Source organism: Carcharhinus amblyrhynchos, chromosome 5, assembly GCF_965287045.1.
Source record: "Carcharhinus amblyrhynchos chromosome 5, sCarAmb.v2.hapA, whole genome shotgun sequence".
NCBI classification, from domain to species: domain Eukaryota; kingdom Metazoa; phylum Chordata; class Chondrichthyes; order Carcharhiniformes; family Carcharhinidae; genus Carcharhinus; species Carcharhinus amblyrhynchos.
Window position 1 is genome coordinate 84,407,216 of NC_137328.1, and position 21,196 is coordinate 84,428,411.

At 40.8% G+C, this 21,196-nt stretch overlaps 1 protein-coding gene across 7 annotated transcripts in view; it reads left to right on the top strand.

Moving 5' to 3' along the window:
- kiaa0825 (KIAA0825 ortholog) overlaps window positions 1–21,196 on the top strand; it is a 424,011-nt gene that overhangs the window by 100,072 nt on the left and 302,743 nt on the right. For all 7 annotated transcript variants that reach the window (XR_013886683.1, XM_080189117.1, XM_080189112.1 and 4 more), the window contains exon 5: window positions 16,968–17,138. Coding sequence is in view for 6 of the 7 variants with exons in the window: in XM_080189117.1 (XP_080045243.1) it covers window positions 16,968–17,138 (171 nt within the window). In the remaining variant the exon portion in view is untranslated. The remainder of the gene's footprint in view (window positions 1–16,967; window positions 17,139–21,196) is intronic.

Below are 21,196 nucleotides of genomic sequence, written 5' to 3' on the forward strand. Positions count from 1 at the left end.
AGAGGCCCAGCAATTTCATCTCTCGCCTCCCTAAGCAGCCTAGGATAAATGCCATCGGGGCCCGGAGATTTATCAGTTTTAATGCTACCTGAAAGCCCTAACACTTCCTCCCTCGTAATGGATAGTTCCTTCAAATGGTCTACAGCTCCCTCAAAGACTGTGCCAGACATCAAGCCCCTCTCCTTCGTGAATACTGACGCAAAGTATTCATTCAGGATCTTCCCCATTCCCTTGGACTCTAAGCACAATTCCCCTCCTCTGTCCCTGAGAGGACCAATTTTTCCCCTAGCCACCCTTTTTTTCCTAACATAGGAGTAAAACGCCTTTGGATTTTCCTTAATCCTACCTGCCAAAGCCATTTCATGCCCCCTTTTTGCCCTCCTAACTCCCCTTTTGAGATCCCTCCTACTCTCTCTGTACTCCTCCACCGCTCTCTCTGTTCCCAGTTGCTTAGATCTAACATACGCCTCTCATTTCCTCCTGACTGTCTTCAATATCTCTAGTAATCCGCGGCTCTCTAATCCTACCTTTCTCATCCTTCCTTTTAACCGGCACATGTCTTTCCTGCGCCCATTTCAGTTTTCCCTTGAAAGACTCCCATGTGCCTAACGTGGACTTGCCCTCCAATAGCGTATCCCAGTCTGTATCCCTAAGCTCCTGCCTAATCCGGCTGTATCTAGCCTTCTCCCAATTTAGCACCCTCCCCTTAGGACAGCACTCATCTTTTTCCATTAGTATCCGAAAGTAGACAGAGTTGTGGTCACTATTAGCCACATGTTCACCTACTGCAACCTCAACCACCTGACCCGGCTCATTGCCCAGAACTAAATCCAGTATACCCCCCTCTCTAGTCGGGCTATCTACATACTGCTCCAAGGACCCTTCCAATACACATCTTACAAATTCCTCTCCGTCTGAACCCCCAGCTCTAGGTGTCTTCCAATCCACCCCAGGGAGATTAAAATCTCCCACTACAACAACCCTGTTCTTCCTACACTTATCCAAAATGTCTCTACATGTACCGTCTTCCACTGCCTGCGGGCTGTCGGGCGGTCTGTAGTACACCCCTAGCATAGTAATCGCTCCCTTCCTATTCCTCAACTCCACCCACAGAGACTCAATTCCTAACCCCTCTATATTATCCTCCCTCTGCACCGCTGTGGTGTGCTCCCTAACTAACAGCGCCACTCCCCCTCCTCTTTTCGACCCTCCCCTGTTGTGCCTAAAACACTTATACCCAGGAATATTTAGCTGCCAGTCCTGCCCTTCCTTTAACCACGTCTCCGTCACTGCCACCACATCTGAATTCCTCGCGAACATTAAGGCCCTAAGTTCATCCGCTTTACCTGCCACACTCCTCGCATTAAAACAGATGCACTGAAGACCTACAGGCCCATTCGGATCCTCCTTCTCCTGGGAGATTTTCCTCTCATCTAGACTTACCCTGTCACCCAACTCACTCCCAATCCCAGTGCCTACTGAGCTAAATCAACAGACATCATCATTTGGATGAGAAAGCAATTCCCAGTCATATAGTAGCCATCACCATACATCGGTCACTGAGTGGTTGGAAAATGAGGTCAAGTGACAAGCCAGCCCTCTGCTCAAGGAAGCAGAGGAAAATCCTCAGACTGTCCTGGTTAGGTGGGGGAGGGGTGGGGTGGTGAAGATGTAGAGTTATTGAACATCCATAGTGAAGATGTGATGGTTAGGGAATTGGAAATTGTTGATATGATGTATGGCATCAGATGAATCACGAATGTCGGTGGGAAGAGACTGACAAGTGGAGAGAAGATGTGTTCAAGATGGGAAGCAATGTGTTCCATGGGCAGGAAAAAGCTGATACAAAGGGTCTACCAGGGCAGTCCTGTTCATGGATTTTGGATAGAAGCAGCCTGTTTGGGGACTATGAGTTTGGAGGCTGTAGGGGGAAGATCACCAGAGGCGAAGTGGTCAGTGACCATCCTGGAAATAGTGGGTTAATGTTCGGTGGTGAAGCCATGGTCCAGAGGGAGATACGAGAAGAAGTGCCTGAGAGTTGGCACTCAGCCTCTTTGCGGTGGAGGTCAGTATGTCAGTTAACAATGTTAAAACAACTGTTTAGCACATTTGATCACAAGGTCAGACTTAGAAGAAGGAGTGCAGCAAGTTCAGAGGGAGACAGGTTAGAATGGGGGAGAGGGGCAGAGAAATTGAGACAGCCAAATTCTCACTGATTGTTCACAATAAAAAGATCAAGAACAGGGAAGAGGTCAGAGGGGTGGCAAGTGAAAGGGAAAAGATTCCTGCTCAAAGAAATCAGCATGGAAACGGAGGCAATGGAAGAAGAGTTCAGCATTGTACCAAGCCTGAAATTCATTGAGTGAGGATGTATGGCAATGAAACGGAGTCCTTTGCTGAGTACAGACCTTTCTGCATAAGAGGGGGGCAGGTCTGAAGGTATAGTAAACACGTGGCATGGGCTGAAATTAGACTATAGATGTTTAACTATAAAAATCTAGTAATATATCTCAAGGCAAAGTTGCCACCACTTCAATAAAAATATACCATACAACCTCTCAGACTTGCTTCCACTCTGTTGTGGAAATCCAAGAATGTCAGAACAAGACATCTCTTCACAGCCATAGGCCTTTCTGGCTTGACGAAACTTCACATTCTCCCATCCAAGAGCTACATCCAGGAGATCTTCCCCACAGAGTCAACACTGAATCAACTCAACATCTTTCTTTACATACCCCTTTTCCTTTTCATTACTAATTCCATTGTTTTCAGCATTCCTTTGAACTTGACTTTTCCAAAATATAAAAATCTTTCCTGTGCTTTCTATCGCCCACAATTTTAGGATTGTATTGCACATAAACATTCACATGATTGACAAGTAAATCTTTTTATGTTGTGATCAAACAAAGAGAGGTACCCATTCAGTTCCTCAAGGATATATGATTGTGTTAGGTAGGACATGTTGGAATAGAATCGTATAAAGGCTAAGTGGCAAACTATGTCAGAGAGGAGGTTCAGGAGGGTGATTGATCCATTAGTAGATCATGAAGTATTAGATGAGGATGGAGTTCCACAGAAACTGAATGTTCGTGGTGACTTTGGGTGTGACTCGAAGACAGGTTAATGAGCCTCAAACTGGAGACATGGATGTTAAGTTTAGTGGCAATGCATTCTCAAATTTAAGTAAAATTGTAAATGGCATGATAATTGGAAGTAATTGGTCCTGCTGAGGAAGGGCTTTTTAAGCTCGAGTTGATGGCAGTAGTTTTGAAAGGTGGAGGAGCCAATCTTGGTTGTTTGGATTCTGATAGATGCTCTTAAAGTCCAAAAACAGCATTATGTAATATGCAAAGACAGACAGGTCTTAAATTTCTGAATGTGTCATTTGTGTCATTCATTTATTTTTCATTGCAGTATTGAGCATTCTTTTATTATTTTTCATCTACAGAGAATGATTGTGGTAACTGTATCAGATCAAATTGTTGATAGATTTTTAGAACACAAAGGCAGCAGGATTCCCCTGGCCTATCCATTTCTTTTCTTTCAAGATTTGAAGTGCAACCTTGATAAGGCAGAAATGTGTCACATGCAGCTGTGTACAGCCAGCACAGTGTACAACTAATTTGTGCAGGAAAAATTAAATCAGGAGGTAAATTATTTCATGATTGCTGATTCCCAGTAGACTTGAGTATCAGTTTGAAGAAAATATATAATAATTGGTTTCAGATCATGTCAGACACACACAATTCCCTGTACTAATGGCTGTTATGGTAGTGCTAGGCCTCAGGGGTCAGCAAAAGACTGAAAATAGCCCTGTGTTCTGATCGACAGTGCTGATAAAGTACGTAGGAAATGAAGTGGCAATAAGTATAATCCATTGGGGAAATGTACTTCAGTTGGGGTTTAATATATCTACTTAGAATCTGGCAGCATGCCATACAATGATTATTTACTTTTTTTCAACATCTGCATCTGTTCTGTTTTGTAGATGGCACTTAGCTTTGTGCCAGTAAAATGTTGAAATTAATAACAACTGTTGAGGGCTTTTTTCCTTTAACTTATTCAGTATCAATCAAGCACAGTAAACAATATTTGTTTAAGATTAACATGAAAGGCATTAGTATGGACAAAACTGTCTAGATCATTTATAAAAATTAAAATATTGAAATATCACTTGAATCTGTATGGTTTTAATTCATTCTGTAGCTTTCAGATTAAAACTGTCAACCTGTGGATAGTGTAAAATAATAGTGCAAAAAGAGAATAAATAAAATTAAAACATTTAAAGTTTATTTATTAGTGTCACAAATAGGCTTACAATAACACTACATTGAAGTTACTGTGAAAATTCCCAGGTCGCTAAAGATGAAGATTACTGCAGATTTATTTGCTTCTAAATTTCTTGGTTTTTGAACCAGAAAAATGTAATGCCATATGCAATTTTTGGCTATAAAAAATGCTACTTTCTTGTCTTCAATTCAGGTACTTGTTTATTAGCATTGTGAAACTCCATTTCCAGATTCCCTCCTCTGTTATGTTTGTCACGACCACGTTGCCTTATGGGGATGCAATGGCCGAGTGGTATTATCACTAGACTATTAATCCAGAAACTCAACCAATGTTCAGGGGACTCAGGTTTGAATTCCGCCAAGGCAGATGGTGGAAATTGAATTCAAGTTTTAAAAAAATCTACTGATGACCATAAAACCATTGTCAATTGTCAAAAAAACCCAAGTGGTTCAATAATATTCTTTAGGGAAGGAAATCTGCTACTCTTACCTGCTCTGCCTGTACATGACTCCGAGCCACAGCAGTATGGTTGACTTTCAGCTACCCTCCAAAGGCAACTAGGGATAGGCAGTAAGTGCTGGACAGCCATCGATGCCCACATCCCATCGAATGAATAAAAAAGGTATTTCCTCAGTGATTCATTAGGTGAGAATTTGTGTATATACATAGCTCCCTTTTGATTAATGAATGATTCAATTTAAAATCAACCAGCCTTTAAAGCAGAAAGGATTAGATCATTTTTAAAAATGCTATTTTATATGTTAAATAAAAGTAGTAAAGTTACAAACTAAATAGAACATAGAACACTACAGGACAAACAGGCCCTTCGGCCCACAAGTTGCGCCAATCATATCCATACCTACCAGGCCATAGAACTATCTGTAATTCCCAATCCCATTAAATCCCAAGTACTCATCCAGAAGTCTTTTAAAAGACCCCAACGAGTTCGCCTCTACCACCACTGACGGCAGCCGATTCCACTCACTCACCACCCTCTGAGTGAAAAACTTACCCCTAACATCTCCTCTGTACCTGCTCCCCAGCACGTTAAACCTGTGTCCTCTCGTAGCGACCATTTCAGCCCTGGAAAATAGCCTCCGAGAATCCACCCTATCTATACCTCTCAACATTTTATAAACCTCTATCAGGTCACCTCTCAACCTTCGTCTCTTCAGGGAGAAGAGACCTAGCTCCCTCAGCCTATCTTCATAAGGCATGCCTCCCAATCCAGGCAACATCCTTGTAAAATACATTGACTAAATTCAGATAAGGATATATATAAGATGCTTAGAAAGATGAGACTCAGTTCATTCCTTAGCCTGTAGCTGAAGTATTGGTTGTCGAAGAATTACGTTGATCAGTTGCATTGGTTTCTGTGGTGGATTTGTCTGCATCTGCCTTTTCAAAGATTTTGAAGATGAAATGTTTTATGCAAGGTCTGTGCTATACTTGCCCCGACTGACCCAATCTTCATGGAACACTGAATCACACTCCATAGGATGGGAATGGACTTCAAAAAGGAGTCATCTGCCTTAACCATTCTAATCCCTTTGGTCGCTATTTAACTGCTGATTGTAATTGAGTGGCTGAGGTGACTTCTGGAAACAGTCAGTGGCATCATAAATTTATACAAATTGCCTTCCATCATGTCACTGGAACCCCGATTGCATTTTGATCCAGTGTGAGCATGGAAGTTGCCATGTCTCCCTTCAGGTGAAGGCAGATTGGCAGCTGTTGAAAGGAAGAAAAGGCCCTCTGTGCTAGCTGCAAATCTTTCTTGGGGCTAGAAAGAGCAGGAGAAACCCTGTCCTTATGACTTGCCAATGTGTGTTCATTGGTATTAGTCTGTGCCCTCCAGCTGCACAAACTCTACTCTCACCAACTAGCCAGCTGCTGCTTTCTGCCACTTTCAGACAGCCAGCTAATTGGTGGCATGCAGATGATGCCTGGGATTTAAAATACCCCAGGCATCAAATTTAGGCCCACAAATGCATTTTGCAATCACTCCATTTCCCTGCTTATTCGAAACTCGCTGGTTGTTAAAAGCAATCCTAAAGAATTCAACAAAGAAAGGGAGCATTTCAAGTAAATTTTGAAGAAGAAACAATTACCTGTTACTGAGCTCAGAATTTGCCAATTAACAACAGTTAGAAGCTGTGCCCTTAAAACGACTAATAATATGAAATGCAGCACCATTTTAGCAACGAATAGTGAATGTCATTTTACAAGATTTCACAATGTTGCTCGAAAAAAGTATCCAATTGATAGCGAGCAATAATATAGATAATCTATTGGAATTGACATTCATTACTTAATTTCAAACTCCATTACTATTCAGATAGTTTATAATGTTGAAGTACCTAGTCATTCTTCTACCTAGACACCTTCTTTCAACAGGAAAAATATACAAAAGTCTGAGGACATGTGCCAACCGACTCATGAACAACTTCTTCCCTGCAGCCATCAGACTTTTGAATGGACCTATTTTGTGTTAAGTTGATCTTTCTTTACACCCTAGCTATGACTGAAACGCTACATTCTGCACATTTTCCTTTCCTTCACTATGTATGGGTTTCCTCCCACACCCCAAAAATGTGCGGGTTTAGGTTGATTGCCAAGCTAAATTGCCCCTTAGTGTTCAGTGTGTGTGTGTAAGGTAAATAAGTAGGGTTATAGGTATAGGGCCTGGATGGGATTGTGGTTGGTGCAGACTCGATGGGCCAAATAGCCGCCTCCTGCACTGTAGAGATTCTTTGATAACCTTTCATGTGACACCTTTTTGAAAGCCTTTTGTAAATCAAAATAGATAACAGCTCACAATTCAGCATCCAGGGAAAGGGACATTTCTGGGCATTGGCCTAGCACTGCCCTGGCATCCTGGCACTGACCTTGGCTTCAGGGCACCAACAGGATACCCTCTGGAGAGTCCATTGGGAGGGTTCCCCTAAAGAACTCTCCATTCACCTGACGAAGGGACTAACCCCGAAAGCTTGTGCATTTACTATCAAATCAGTCGGTTGGACTAAAACCTGGTGTTGTCAGACTTTTTACTGTGTTTACGCCAGTCCAACGCCGGCATACCCACATCATGGCCGAAAGGTTTCCCAATGTCCATTTGGAGCCATGGCTCCTTGTGTCCATGGGGGATGGGGGTTCACTGTCTGTAGGAGGAAGAATTCCCTTGTGCATGTGGAGGAGAAGAGGGGACTGCCTTGATTTTTGTCCTTCAGAAATGGTGCCCTGTTTTCGGGATTTGTTGGGCTGGCAGTTTTTTCCAACCCTACCCCATCAACATCTGCAGATTTTTTTCTGCAGTCTGCTACATAATGTGGCGAGAAAAAACAGTTGTGTAGCTAGTGAGTTGTACACTGGTTTTCTTGCCTTAGCCAGCAAAAAGCAGTAAATTCTGCCCTACATTTAGGCTACTCCTTTATCCACCTTGCTTGTTAAATCTGCAAAGAACTCTTTTCAATAAAGAAGTCAAACATTTTTTCCTTTCATACAATCAGAGTCAACATGGTTTTATTAGGATTTTCTATATGCCTGCTTCTACTTCCATAATAATGGGATTTTGCATGTTTTCAATGTTTCAATGACATATGTGAGACTAATTAGTTGCCTGCCTCCTTCCTTGGCGTTGCATTGTCATTTTCCAATCCACTGGGACTGTTACAGAATCTAGAGAATTTTGGAAGATTACAACTCTTTCATCTACTATCTCTGCAACACTTCTTGTAGGACCTTAGGATGCAAGTGATCAAGTCCGATGGATTTGTTAGCCCTTAATTCCATTAGTTTACCTTTACATTTTCTCTAGTGATAGAGATTGTTTTAAATTCCTTCTCTCTTTTTACACCTTGATTTTCTGCTGTTCTTAGGATGCTTTTTGTGTCTTCTACTGTGAAGATAGAAAAAAAACTTGTTCAAAGTTTCTACAATTTTCTTATTTCCCGTTGTTAATTCTCCAGTCTCATAAACTCTAAAGGATCAATGTTTACTTTAGCTACTCTCTTCCTTTTTATCTACTTGTGCAATTCTTTACTATCTGTTTTCATATTTCTTGCTAGTGTAGTCTCATATTCTAATTCCCCTATTTTAGAAAAAACTTTTGTTGATTTCTAAAATGTTTTCTATCATCAGGACTATAACACAGCATTGTATGCCTTCTCTTTCAATTGATACCACCCTTAACTTGCTTAGTTAGCCATGGATGGTACGTTTCAATGGTTCTTTTTCAATGTAATAGGTCTTTGTTGAGAGTTATGTAATAATTCCTTAAGTGTCTGTATGTCTATCATCTTAGTTTTTAATCTACTTTCCCAGTCCATTGAAACCAACTTTGCCTTTGTAAGTTTGTATTTGCCTTTATTTAGGGTTAAGATACTACTAGTTTCATACTCCAAGAACTTAAGCTAAATATGAAATTCAATCATGTTATAATCAATCTCACTTATAGGGTACATTACTGTGGTATCATTAACCCTATCTCATTACATATTAGTAGATCTAAAATAGCCTGTTCACTGTTCCCAGAATATACTGTTCCAAGAAACTACCTCAAATACGTTCTATCAACTCATCCTCAAGTCTTCAATTGCCAATTTGAATTGTCCAACTATACAAAGAATAAAATTGCATGTATTGACAACAATTCTTCTGTGCTATTGCCTAACCTGACAGATTTTACCAAATGGACTTATATAGATCCAACTTAAAATCATCATAAGAGAATTGTTCAAAAACACCTGATGGCTTTGTGATAGGGAATATCCGCAAGATTCTTCCCATATCTTCTCAAGTATCAATGTGTAATATCAGTAAATAAATTGTAAATAGTTTATTTAAATACAATTTTACAACACAAACTGTTCTTTAAATTTAAAAATTGCTATATTTACTTACGTTATTTTAATTCTTGACATTTTGTTTGTATTGATCCAATTTTGCACATTTTAAGAACAAATCAGAAGGATAAATATATTCATGTTTCTGATGATTTAATAATGTATATATTACTACATATATTTCCTATAACATTGAATCAATGTAAAATCAAACAATTCACTGCAATAAAAAAATTGTATTCATCCTTTCTATGTCTTGTCTCTTCAGATTGCATTTTGAAGTGAATTTAGACTATTGAGCCCATTTTCCCGTTCCTGCCTTGTTGCTAGATAGATATATGCACTTGAACTCTGCTCTGCCTCTTGAAACCAGTAGGGCTGTTACTTATTCTGGGTGGTTAAATGGCTAGAGGGATCCTGACATAGACTTGCCTCTGCTAGCATAATGCTGGCAAAATGGTAAGAGGAGTTGGTGAAAATTTGAGCTCAGCTATATTTGCATTTCTAACCACTTGTTTTAGAGTTTTCTGTAAAGTACCACAATGAGGTTCTACAATTAATATATGTTAAATAGCATTTTGCTGTTCAAGCTATAGGCTGATTCCAAGGCCATCCAAACTCTCTCGTTGAAATCCTGGTACTAACCTCTACCTCGTTCACTGGTGCTTCTCTAATTATAGAGTCATAGAGGTTTACAGCATGGGAACAGGCCCTTCGGCCCAAATTGTCCATACTGTCTTCATTTTTTTTAAACCCCTAAGCTAATCCCAATTGCCTGCATTTGGCCCATATCCCTCTATACTCATCGTACCCATGTAACTATCTAAATGCTTTTTAAAGATAAAATTGTACCCACGTCTACTACTACATCTAGTAGCTTGTTCTAGACACTCACCACCCTCTGTAGGAAAAAATTGCCCCTCTGGATACTTTTGTATCTCTCTCCTCTCATCTTAAACCTACGCCCTCTAGTTTTAGACTCCCTTACCTTTGAGAAAAGATATTGACTATCTACCTTGTCTATGCCCCTCACTATTTTATAGACCTCTATAAGGTCACCCTTCAGCCTCCTATGCTCCAGAGAAAAAAGTCCTAATCTATCCAGCCTCTCCTTATAACTCAAACTATCAAGTCCCGGTAGCATTCTAGTAAATCATTTCTGCACTCTTTCTAGTTTAATAATACTCTTTCTATAATAGGGTGGCCAGAATTGCACATGGTATTCCAAGTATGGCCTTACCTATGTCTTGTACAACTTCAACAAGACATTCCAACTCCTGTATTCAATGTTCTGACTGATGAAACCAAGCATGCCGAATGCCTTCTTCACCACTCTGTCCACCTGTGACTCCACTTTCAAGGAGCTATGAACATGTACCCCTAGATCTCTTTGTTCTGTAACTCTCCCCAACACCCTAACATTAACTGAGTAAGTCCTGCCCTGGTTCGATCTACCAAAATGCATTACCTCGCATTTGTCTAAATTAATCTCCATCTGCCATTCATCATCCCACTGGCCCAATTGATCAAGATCCTGCTGCAATTGGAGGTAACCTTCCTCACTGTCCATTATGCCACCAATCTTGGTGTCATCTGCAATCAATCTTGGTATCACCTGCAATTATGCCCTCAAGGGATTGATGAGAATGAAGGTGAAGCAGAAGGCTGGACATGCTCCTTTCATCTACTTGACAATGATGGGCCTGCATCTATTGCAGACCCATTTCACAGACAAAGGGTCCTATAACATGTTTTACTTCTCAGAGATGCTATTGTGTTGCATCTAAGTCGTAGAGCTAAGTCATTGCAGTTTAAGTATTTTCACTGGACCAGGAAAAGATGTTTCTCAGACTTGATCATCAGCCTGGTATTGTGCAGGAACTATAAGCTGCATTTGACTCATAAATTAGAAGTATTTGATTTGCTTAATTCTTGTGCAGTAAAAGTTATTGTTTAAAATGTGAAATTTTGTGGCATAATGAATTGATGGTAAAACCATTGCATGTCAGATTATATGGGAAGGAGAATGTACTTTTAGATGATTTATATTAATGATGTAGAGGAATATTCTGTGCTTTGGGGGCAGTACAGTGAAGGTTCACTAGATTGGTCCCTGGGGTGAGGAGGGTTGTCCTTTGATGGGAGTGTTAGTAAATTGGGCCTATGTTCTCTGCAATTTGGAAGAATGAGAGGTCACCTCATTGAAACATACAAGATTCTCAAAGGGCTTGATAGGGCAAGTGCTGAGAGATTGTTTCCATTGGTTAGGGGATCTAAAACATTGGAGCACATTCTCAGGACAACGGAGCAATCATTTAGGACTGAGATGAGAAGAAATTGCTTCACTGAGAGGATTATAAGAACGTAGAACTTAAAGAGTTGGCTCTTCGAGCTTGTTCCACTCTTCAATAAGAACATGGCTAATTTGGTCTTAGCGTTTGTCAGAGTTAAAGAGAACTAAATATTGAGGCCCAGGATCAGCCATGATCACATTGGTGGAACGTGTTCGATGGGCCTTTTGATCCACTCCTGTTCCTCTTGTGTTCTTGTGACTGACAGCAGCATCCTATTAATAGAAAATAGCACTCACGTAGCCATTATATAATAGTCATGTGAAACGGCTTGCTTAACTTGCTGTTCAAATTTTTAAGATATTTTACCTTTCCAGGTAATTTGAGGTACACCAGATCTCCTGAGTTTTGCAAGCCTGCTTTCATGGATCACTGTACATGTGGGACTTACATAGCTCCCTCTGTTTGCTATAAGATTGGCGTTGTTAGTAGTTTTGTAAATAGGGCTCCTAGCCATCTTATCGCCAAGCAAACTTGGCACAGAAGTGCAATGCATCAAAGCGATCCTTGCAGGATAATGGCTATTCGGAACAGACCATTGTCTGATGTGTATTGCATAAACTCAAGAGGGTCAAAGGCTGCTGTTTTCAAAATTAAGTGTCTAGCTGCAGCTCTGGCATCCACCAGACAGTGTGGAAAAATGCCCAGGTATGTCCTGTCCACAAAAAGCAAGTCTGATCTGGCTAGTTATTGTACCATCAGTCTGCTTTTAAAAAGGTAACAGAAGGTGCCCTTGATAGTGCTATCAAGCAAACCTTAATCAGCAGCAGCTTTGTTGGTTTGGATTCCACCGTGGCACTCAGCTCCAGATCTCTTAGCCCAAACAGTGAAAAATGAACTGAATTCCAGGGGTGAGATGAGAGTGACTGCCCTTGACAGTGGCATTAAGGAGTCCTAGCAAAATTGAATTCAATGAGGATTAGAAGTAGAACTTCCATTGGTTGGAGTCATACCTAGTACGCCCAAATTAAGATGGTTGCAGTTGTTGGAAATCAATCACCTCAGTCCCAGGATGTCGCTATGGATGCTTCTCAGATTAGTGTTGCAGGTCCAATCATCTTCAGCTGCTTTATCAATCAGAAGTGGGGATGTTCGCTGGTTAATTGGGTAGTGTTCAATACCATTTGCAATTCCTCAGATAGTAAAGCAGTTTGTGCCCATATGTAGCAAGACATGGATAATGTTAGGTTTTGGCTGATTGGCAAATAGCATTTGTGCCACTCAAGTGTCAGGCAATGACCATCTTCAATATGAGAGAATCTAGATATCTCTTGTTGATATGCAACAGAATTATCATTGCCAAATTTTCCACCATCTATATCCTAAGGGATGGTGACCAGAAACTTAACTGAGCCAACAGTATGAATACTGTGGCTACAAGAATGGTGGTAATTTTGTGGAAATTAACTCACTTCCTGATTCCCTAAAGTCTGTCTATCATTTTGTTTTGAAATACTTTCTACTCACCTGAATGAGAACTGCTCCAACAATTTTGAAGAAACTCACCATCTTAGACAAAGCTGCCTGCTTGATCAGCAACCCATGCATCACCTTAAACGTGCACTTTATTCATCACTGTCATACAATGTAATATCTACAAATTGCACTGCTGCAACCTGCCAAACCATCTTCAAGTTGAATTTCAGAAGTATTTTCACAGCACACTGGGCATGAAGCTAAGACTCACTTCTTTGTATCAGGCGAGATGTCATAGACTTCTATAATCTACTGCTGGACCAGGATATTAGATTGTGTGATAGCTATCAAAATCAGCACACCCTTTAATGTCTTTGCCACTGACCCCTTCAAATTTGCTGTAGGGAACATTAACCGCATTTCCTGATCTGCAAGATACAGCTGCAATAAGCAGATCGTTGATACCATTTGCCTGAGTCGATCACGCTCTCGATTGACCATAATCGTCAACACAGAGAGAAGCTCAGGGATTTGCTGAAGTTACTGGTTTCCTTTGAAACCAAATTGGCTGCACAAATTTGCAATCAGGACACGAGGACACCAGCCAGAAACCTTAATGAATTGGAAATGCTACATTTATTAAGTTCCAGTTAGTCACCAATCAGAGGACCATACAAGTTTGTGCAAGCACCCAGGCATCTTGTATTTTTTTCTGTGATGTTCCCTCATCCTACAATATTTCTCTCTTCCAGGACAGTGACAGAATGGTTGCTGGGGGTAAGGAACATTTGCTTCACACATGTCTCGGTAAAACCCCACCATGCCTGAGCAATGCAGGTATAACTGAATCCAGAACAATTATTGTGCAGCTGACACAAATGGTCAGGTTTAGGAAATCACTACAGTATACCTCAGAAAAAGTCTCCTGTACCACAGTGGTGTGGTGTCTCCTGTACAACTTAACTATCCAGAAAGAGGCCTATCTGAAGAAACACAGGAACAGAAATCTTCATCTAAAAATGATGGAATGAAGCTGTGGGGATGTTGACTGTACCCAAGTATGTGGAATGTGAAGTAAATAAGAAATGCCAGGAAGAGTTTGAGAATACGAAAGCACTATTGGGAACCAATAGTGAGAATGTGTGGCTAAGTGAGCAAAGAAAGAGGTGTGCATTTGGAATGTGCCCTTATGATTATAAGTTGAAGTACATCATGGAGGGAGATAACTTGAGAGTGGGTGAATGGTGTAAATCCAGTTGTGTTGTTCAGAGAAGTAGGAGATGAAGAGCTATACTCAGTCCTTCTGTTTTCTGAGGTGATTGAACCTCATCCATTCCAATAGCTGCACCTGGGTTTGATACTGCTGACATCAATCCACTCAACCATCTCTTTGCTGAAGAGTGGCTGCAAGACTTCCTACCTTGCCATGATTTGTGTCCTTAAGGACCTCCAGGCAGGCATCTGAAAACCAAAGGGCAGCATTCCAGTTTATTTTTCAGATTTCCCACATCGCATCAGGGAGGAAATGAAACCTGGCTTCAAGGAATGCATTCATTAAGAGGTGCATTCCTGTACTATATTATCTCAAATGAGCCCTCATAATTTGACTGACCTGTCCATGATTGGATGAATAGGTCCTCAATCATACTGAAATAAGGTTACAGTGTTAAAATCTTTAAAATGTCTCACTTATGAAGTCATAGGGACTTCTTGCCTAATCCCACCGCTAAATCTAAGGCTCAGGAGACTTGACAGACAGAAAGCTATATGGCCGGAAAGGGCAAAATGTCAAAAGAGCATGGAATTTATTTTTATTCCTTGAATGGGATGTCAAATATCATTTGAAAGGTTAGCAATTAAAGCCTGGGAGAAAATAATAATGAGCACTTTCCAGAACTGCTACAGCTCATGAGGGGTAGGTACTCCACCATGCTGTTTGGAAGGGAGTTCCTTTGGCACATTCCAGTCCAACGATGTGTGGATTAGGTTGATTGGCCATAATAAATTGCCCCTTAGTGTCTGGGGGACTAGCAGGATAGATAAGTGGAGTTATGAGAATAGGGTCTGGGTGGGATTATGATCAGTGCAGACTTGATAAGCCATGTATGTGGCCTCCTTCTGCACTGTACGACTTCTGTGGTTCAGTAAGTCGATGCCAGGTAGTCCATTTAGTTTTATTCTCATTCAACTTTTTGTACTAGTTTACTTGCTATATCATTTCAGAGGGCAGTTAAAAGTCATTCATCTTTCTGTGAGTCTGGAGTAACATGTGGACTAGACTGAGCAACAAGGACAGGGAATAGAATATGTACTGCTGCCCTCCAACCCACCATTGTAAAATTCCATCACCAGCCAAATAAAATAAAAAGCCAGCCCATTGCAAACATATGCTGCTGGTGAGCTAAGCAGAAAATGGGACTGCTGTCCCTGAGTGGGAAGATATTCCACCCTTGGGAGCTGCTGACCAATCAGATTGGCTGGCAGCTTTAGAATCATAGAATTTTACAGCGCAGAAGGAGGACATTTGGCCCATCATGTCAGCACCAGCTCTTGCAAGAGCTACCCAAATAGTCCCATTCTCCAGCCTTATCTCCATAGTCCTTTTTAAATTTATTACTTTCAAATATATTACCAATTCTCTTTTGAAATTTCCTATGGAATCCACCTCTACCATTCTCCCAGGTAGCACATTCCAAATCCCAACAGCTTTTGGGTAAAAAAAAATCCTCCTCACCTCACTGAGCAGTGGGCACTGCTGAGGTTGCAAGTAAGCCATAGAGGTTCACAACATGGAAACAAGCCCTTTGGTCCAACTTGTCCATGCCACCCAGTTTTTACCACAAAGCTAGTCCCAATTGCCTGCATTTGCCCAGAATCCCTCTATACTCATCTTACCATGTAACTGTCGAAATTCTTTTTAAAAGACAAAATTGTACCCTTCTCTACTACTACCTCTGGCAGCTCGTTCCAGACACACACGACCTCTGAGTGAAAACATTGCCCCTGTGGACCCTTTCGTGTCTCTCCCCTCTCACCTTAAACTTATGCCCTCTAGTTTTAGACTCCCCTACCTTTGGTAAAAGATGTTAACTACCTATGCCCCTCATTATTTTATAGACCTCTATAAGATCATCCCTAAGCCTCCTATGCTCCAAGGGAAAAAAGTCCCAGTCTATTCAGCCTCTCCTTATAACTCACCTGGGATGAAGACGGCAATGGTGCCTTAACCCAATTAAGTCTTGAGCTTTGGATGGGAGCCTGGCAGAGGAAGAACAAAGAGGGTTGGCGAGGGGAGGATGCACCTGATATGCAGGTGCCCCCGCCCCCCCCCCCCCAACCCCCCACCCTCCCCAATCCTCCTATTCATAAATGACTGTCTCACTCTCGTGGGTGTAGACAACATAATATTTAGATCAATTTGCTTGGTAACAAGCTCAATTGCCATTAAAATATATTTTAAAATGGCAGGCAGTCTGCCCGTTTAGCACCCACCTGCTTAGCATATTATGGGGACCAGGCCAAGGGTGGGCTAGCCATCCATCATTTTATGTGCCTCCCTGCTGAAAACGCACTTGGCAGAAAGCTGTAAAATCCAGTCCTTAATCCCAGACTTAGCTAATTGAATTCAGGTTTCCTAGCTACCTTGGTGGGATTTGAACGTACATTTCTGGAGTATTTCTCTGGGCCTTGGGATTACTAGTTGTGTGACAAAACTGCGATGCTTCCTTTCCCATTAACAATGTTTTGTTTTAGAAACTGTAGCACAAAGGAAGGCTATTCATTCTATCCTGCCAGTGATATCTCAAAAACGGGAATTATTTGGTCCAATTCCCTGCACTTGCTCTCGAGGCAACAGGTTTCTGTCAGTGATATTAACACATTCATATAAAATTTGTCTTTCCACTATTTTAATAAAAATATTAAATCGCAAAACCCTTGCTAATGTCTCCGTTAAAATATGTGTTAAGTGTTCACACAGAAACATTGTTAACTTTCAGGTTGTATTTATTCTTAAGTGTAGTGATTTGCCAATTTACACTTTTGACCCTTTACTTTGTTTGACCAGTTCCGCAGGAGCAGACTGAGGAGGTAAGGAACCTGCATCTCACTGCACATCAGCTTAGGTGCCTTTCCCAACTGATGAAAATTTTGCTTAATTTTGAAAAGCGAATGGAGGAACTAACTTCGGAAGTCTTTTTGGGAAACTTTCCCACGCAGCATGGCAGAAATGTTCGAGGTAAAACTTAGCAGTATCTAATAGATTTAAAATTATTTGTTTTCCTTATTTCCATTTACAGAACTATAACATCATTATTCATATTTTGTGGCAGCATGGTTTTCTTTGCTTCCACCTATTTTCCCTACCTTGTGTAACATTGTATCTCAGAGCATGGTTGGGTGACCTAATCACATTCCACCTTTGGGTGGTAGATAGGAATTGTTTTTTTTAATTTTTATTCCATTCTTAAAGTTACAAAGCCATGAGTGGAGTGGGCAATTCCTTTATCCTTTGCTTGCTCCATAAAACAACTCAAATTCAAATAGAATCCAATTTATGGTTCCCACAAGAAGGCAGACAAGATCCAAGCTGACAAGAAAAGGCATTGTAGTTGATCTTGGGCTTGATCTGATACTTGGTATCCGCCAAAAGACCAAGAAACAATAAATGGGAATAGTGTTCAAATATGTAGTGCCATCATGCTCTGCAGCACTATATAAACGTTTTTCATTATACTGATTATCCCCACAGAAAGTAACTTTAGAATCATAGTTGTTGTTGGAAAGAAGTTGAGACAGTTTTATTTAACTATTTTGAAAGCTAAAATTCTCAAATGTACACAATATTATATCTTTAGATACAGAAGCACACTTGCCATCTATTCAGGCTTGTATCTAGACTTGATTTGCTATTGTTTTATGCATATTTTAACAAACAATTAAAAACATTGACATTTCTTGTGACAGGCTTTGTGAATTGTAAAATGCATTTTAAAATTGCCAACGCTTACCATTTAGATGAAGCCATAATGAGCACCAATATTTGCTAAAAGATCTGTGATATATTAGTAGCAGACAAGCCATCAATGCTTTAATAATAACTATATAAAGAGGTATTGTGAGTGAATGTGAAATCGTACTGCAATTCATTGTACAGCTATGTACCTTGGTGTTACCCTCATTCAAGTCGCTTAATCAGTTAAACAGAAGGTAGCTTTATTTAGATGCATACATTCTGAACAATTTGCATATGCATATACCTACCACAATTTTTCTGGAAAACATCTTGACAGTCCTTAGCTCTCTTGAAAGAATGAGATGTGAACCTTGCCTTGGAAAGGAAAATTGGACAGGATGCATAATAAGTAGCTGCTCTATACGCCATCACAAAAGTTGAAAAATCTTTCCCTCCTTCATTTGCAATTGACTCTTTCTAACAGTTGGAGCCAACAAAATATTATTTAATTACTGTTTCATGTTAGTTAAAAGATACACAACAAACTTATCTAAATATGCTGTCACTTCCAATGGAGATGGACGTCTCTTTTTGAATTCTATGGTCAAATACATCAGAAAGTTGTAACAAGGAGAGATCCTTCCTCTTGCTGATAAATATTGTTAGCCCTTTTGCAGCTTCATTGTTTAATAAAAATAATGTACTGTACAATTAAAAACATACTGAGGTAGAATTACTAGTAGGTGGCTGTTTTTTCCAGCATAATTCACCCCAAATTACATAACCTGTTGCAAAAGATTAAGGAATTTCAAGCATAAATTATCTACAAAATAAACAATATTTCTGTGCTGGATTAAAAAACTTGATGCTGGAAGCCATTTGGCCCACAAAACTGATCATACCCTCAAATTGAATTAATGTTCATTGCAAGTTTCTGCCACTATTGCCCATTTGCAGGCCTTCAAGGAGGCTCCTTATAATTTCTGGGTGTAAGGATGCTTATAGGCATTTTATAAAAGCTTTTAAATACTAAAATCATAAGAATATTAAAAGCACAAAAAGTAGGAGCAGTGGACTTTGTGACCCATTGACCCTGCTCCTCCATTCAGGATTTTGGTGTTGGTCTCAAGTTTCAATTCCACTTTCTTATCTGTTCCCTATATGCCTTGATTCTATAAGAGATTTGTTTATCCTAGCATTGAATATAATTAGCGATGGAGCATCTATAACCCCCTGGGGTAGAGAATTCCAAAGATTCACCCTTGAGTGAAATAATTTCTTCTCATCTCAGTCCTAAATGATTGGTTCCTTATTTTGAAACTGCACCCCCGTGTCTTAGATTCCCTGATCAGCAGAAACAACCTCTCAGTGTCTACCTGATTAAACCTCTTCAGAATCTTATTCTAATGAGATCACAGAACATTTTTCTAAAGTCCAGAGGATACAGGTTAATTTACTCAGCCTCTCAACATTGGTCAATCTTCTGATCGCAGGAACCAATCTAATAAACCTTTTCTTAATATCTCCATTGCAAGTGTATTCTTTCTGAAATAAGGACAGCAAAAAAACTGTACACAGAATTCCAGATGTCATCTCACCAAAGCCCTGTATAATTTGAGAATATTGTATGCCATTTAAACTAGAAAATAATTCTCTAGTTTTTTTTAGTTGCTTTCAGTTATTTAAAATCAAGTTACACAGGTGGAATAGATATTGATTATGAATGCTTATTTTTTTCTGCTAAGTCTATTTTCATCTGCTTGATAAATTGTACCAGGCTTAAATGAATCAAGAAATATTTGAATGCAGATAAAAATTATGTTCTAAAGCACTGCCTGATGGTGATGGTTAAGTGTAGATTTTAGGTAGTAATATGCAAATTGATTTGATATTTGATTTATTGTTGTCACACGTATTGGATACAGTGAAAAATATTGTATCTTGCACGCTATACAGACAAAACATACCATTCATAAAGTACATAGGAGAGAAGGAAAGGAGAGGGAAGAAATTTGAACAGGAAACTTGAACAAAAATGCAGAGGAGTGAAGGAGCAGAGAGAGATAAGAATTTACCTGTTAAAAACCTGTTTAAATAAGTTTAAAGCACTTTGTTCCTTGTAGAACTGTTTAAATCATTTAAAAGCATTTTTGCGGGCTTTTTGTATTTACCTCTTTAAGAATTCTGAGGGAGTGGTTAAAAGGGAGTTGTGGGCCAGCAAGCTTTAAATCAGCGCCAGGTTTAAAAAGAGGCCTGGTGTAGACAGCGGGCAGCGTCGGAGCGGGCAGCGGAGTGAGAGGGAAGCAGAGTGAGCTACTAGGGCTTAATATCAAAAGGGCTGGAGAGAAAAAGGGCCAGGTAAGTTCGTGTGGAAATTTTCAATACTACTACAGTGAATAATGGAGGGGCATGTGATGTGTTGTTTCTGTATGATGTGGGAGCTGGTGGACCCCAGGGTCCTTCCCAGTGACCATGTCTGCAGTAAGTGCAGGTTGCTGGAGGAGCTCCAGCTCAGGGTAAACGAGCTGGCCTCTGAGCTACAGACACTGAGGCTCATCAGGGGGAGAGAGGGTGCCTTTGTCAATGGGGTGCAAGTGACATCCACCCCCCCTAGACTGGCTAACTCTAACGGTCAGGAACAAGAGGGGGCTGCTGAGAGGAGGAAGGGGGGTGGGGAGAGGAGGAAGGGGGGTGGGGAGCAGAGGCCTCAGCCTCTCAATCTGCATAACAGGTTTGAGGCTCTTGCTTCCAGTGTGGATGAGGACGAGGGAGGTGAGGTTGGTGAGCAAACTGCACACGGTACAGTGATGCAGCAGGACATAGGCAAGGAGAAGGTGAAAAGGAACATAGTAGTGATTGGGGATAGTGGGGTGAAGGGTATTGACACTGTCCTTTGTCACAATGACAAAGTGCGCAGAAGGGTGTGTTGTCTGCCTGGTGCTCGGGTCCGGGATGTCTCATCTGGGCAGCAGAGGAACCTGGAGAGGGAGGGTGCGAATCCGGTCGTTGTGGTACATGTGGGTGCCAACGACGTAGGCAAAATGCGAACTGAGGATCTGGGGAGGGAGTATGAGAAGCTGGGAATGGAATTAAAGAGTAGAACCGACAAGGTAGTTATCTCTGGGCTACTGCCTGAACCGAGTGCAGACGGGTGTAGGGTAGATAGGATTAAGGAAGTGAATGGGTGGCTCAGGGATTGGTGTGGGAGGAATGGGTTTGAATTTATGGGGCATTGGCATCAGTACTGGGGTAGGTGGGAACCTGTTCGGGCAGGATGGGGTGGGTCTGAACCGTGCTGGGACCAGAGTGCTGGTGAATAAAGAGGACTGTAGACAGGGCTT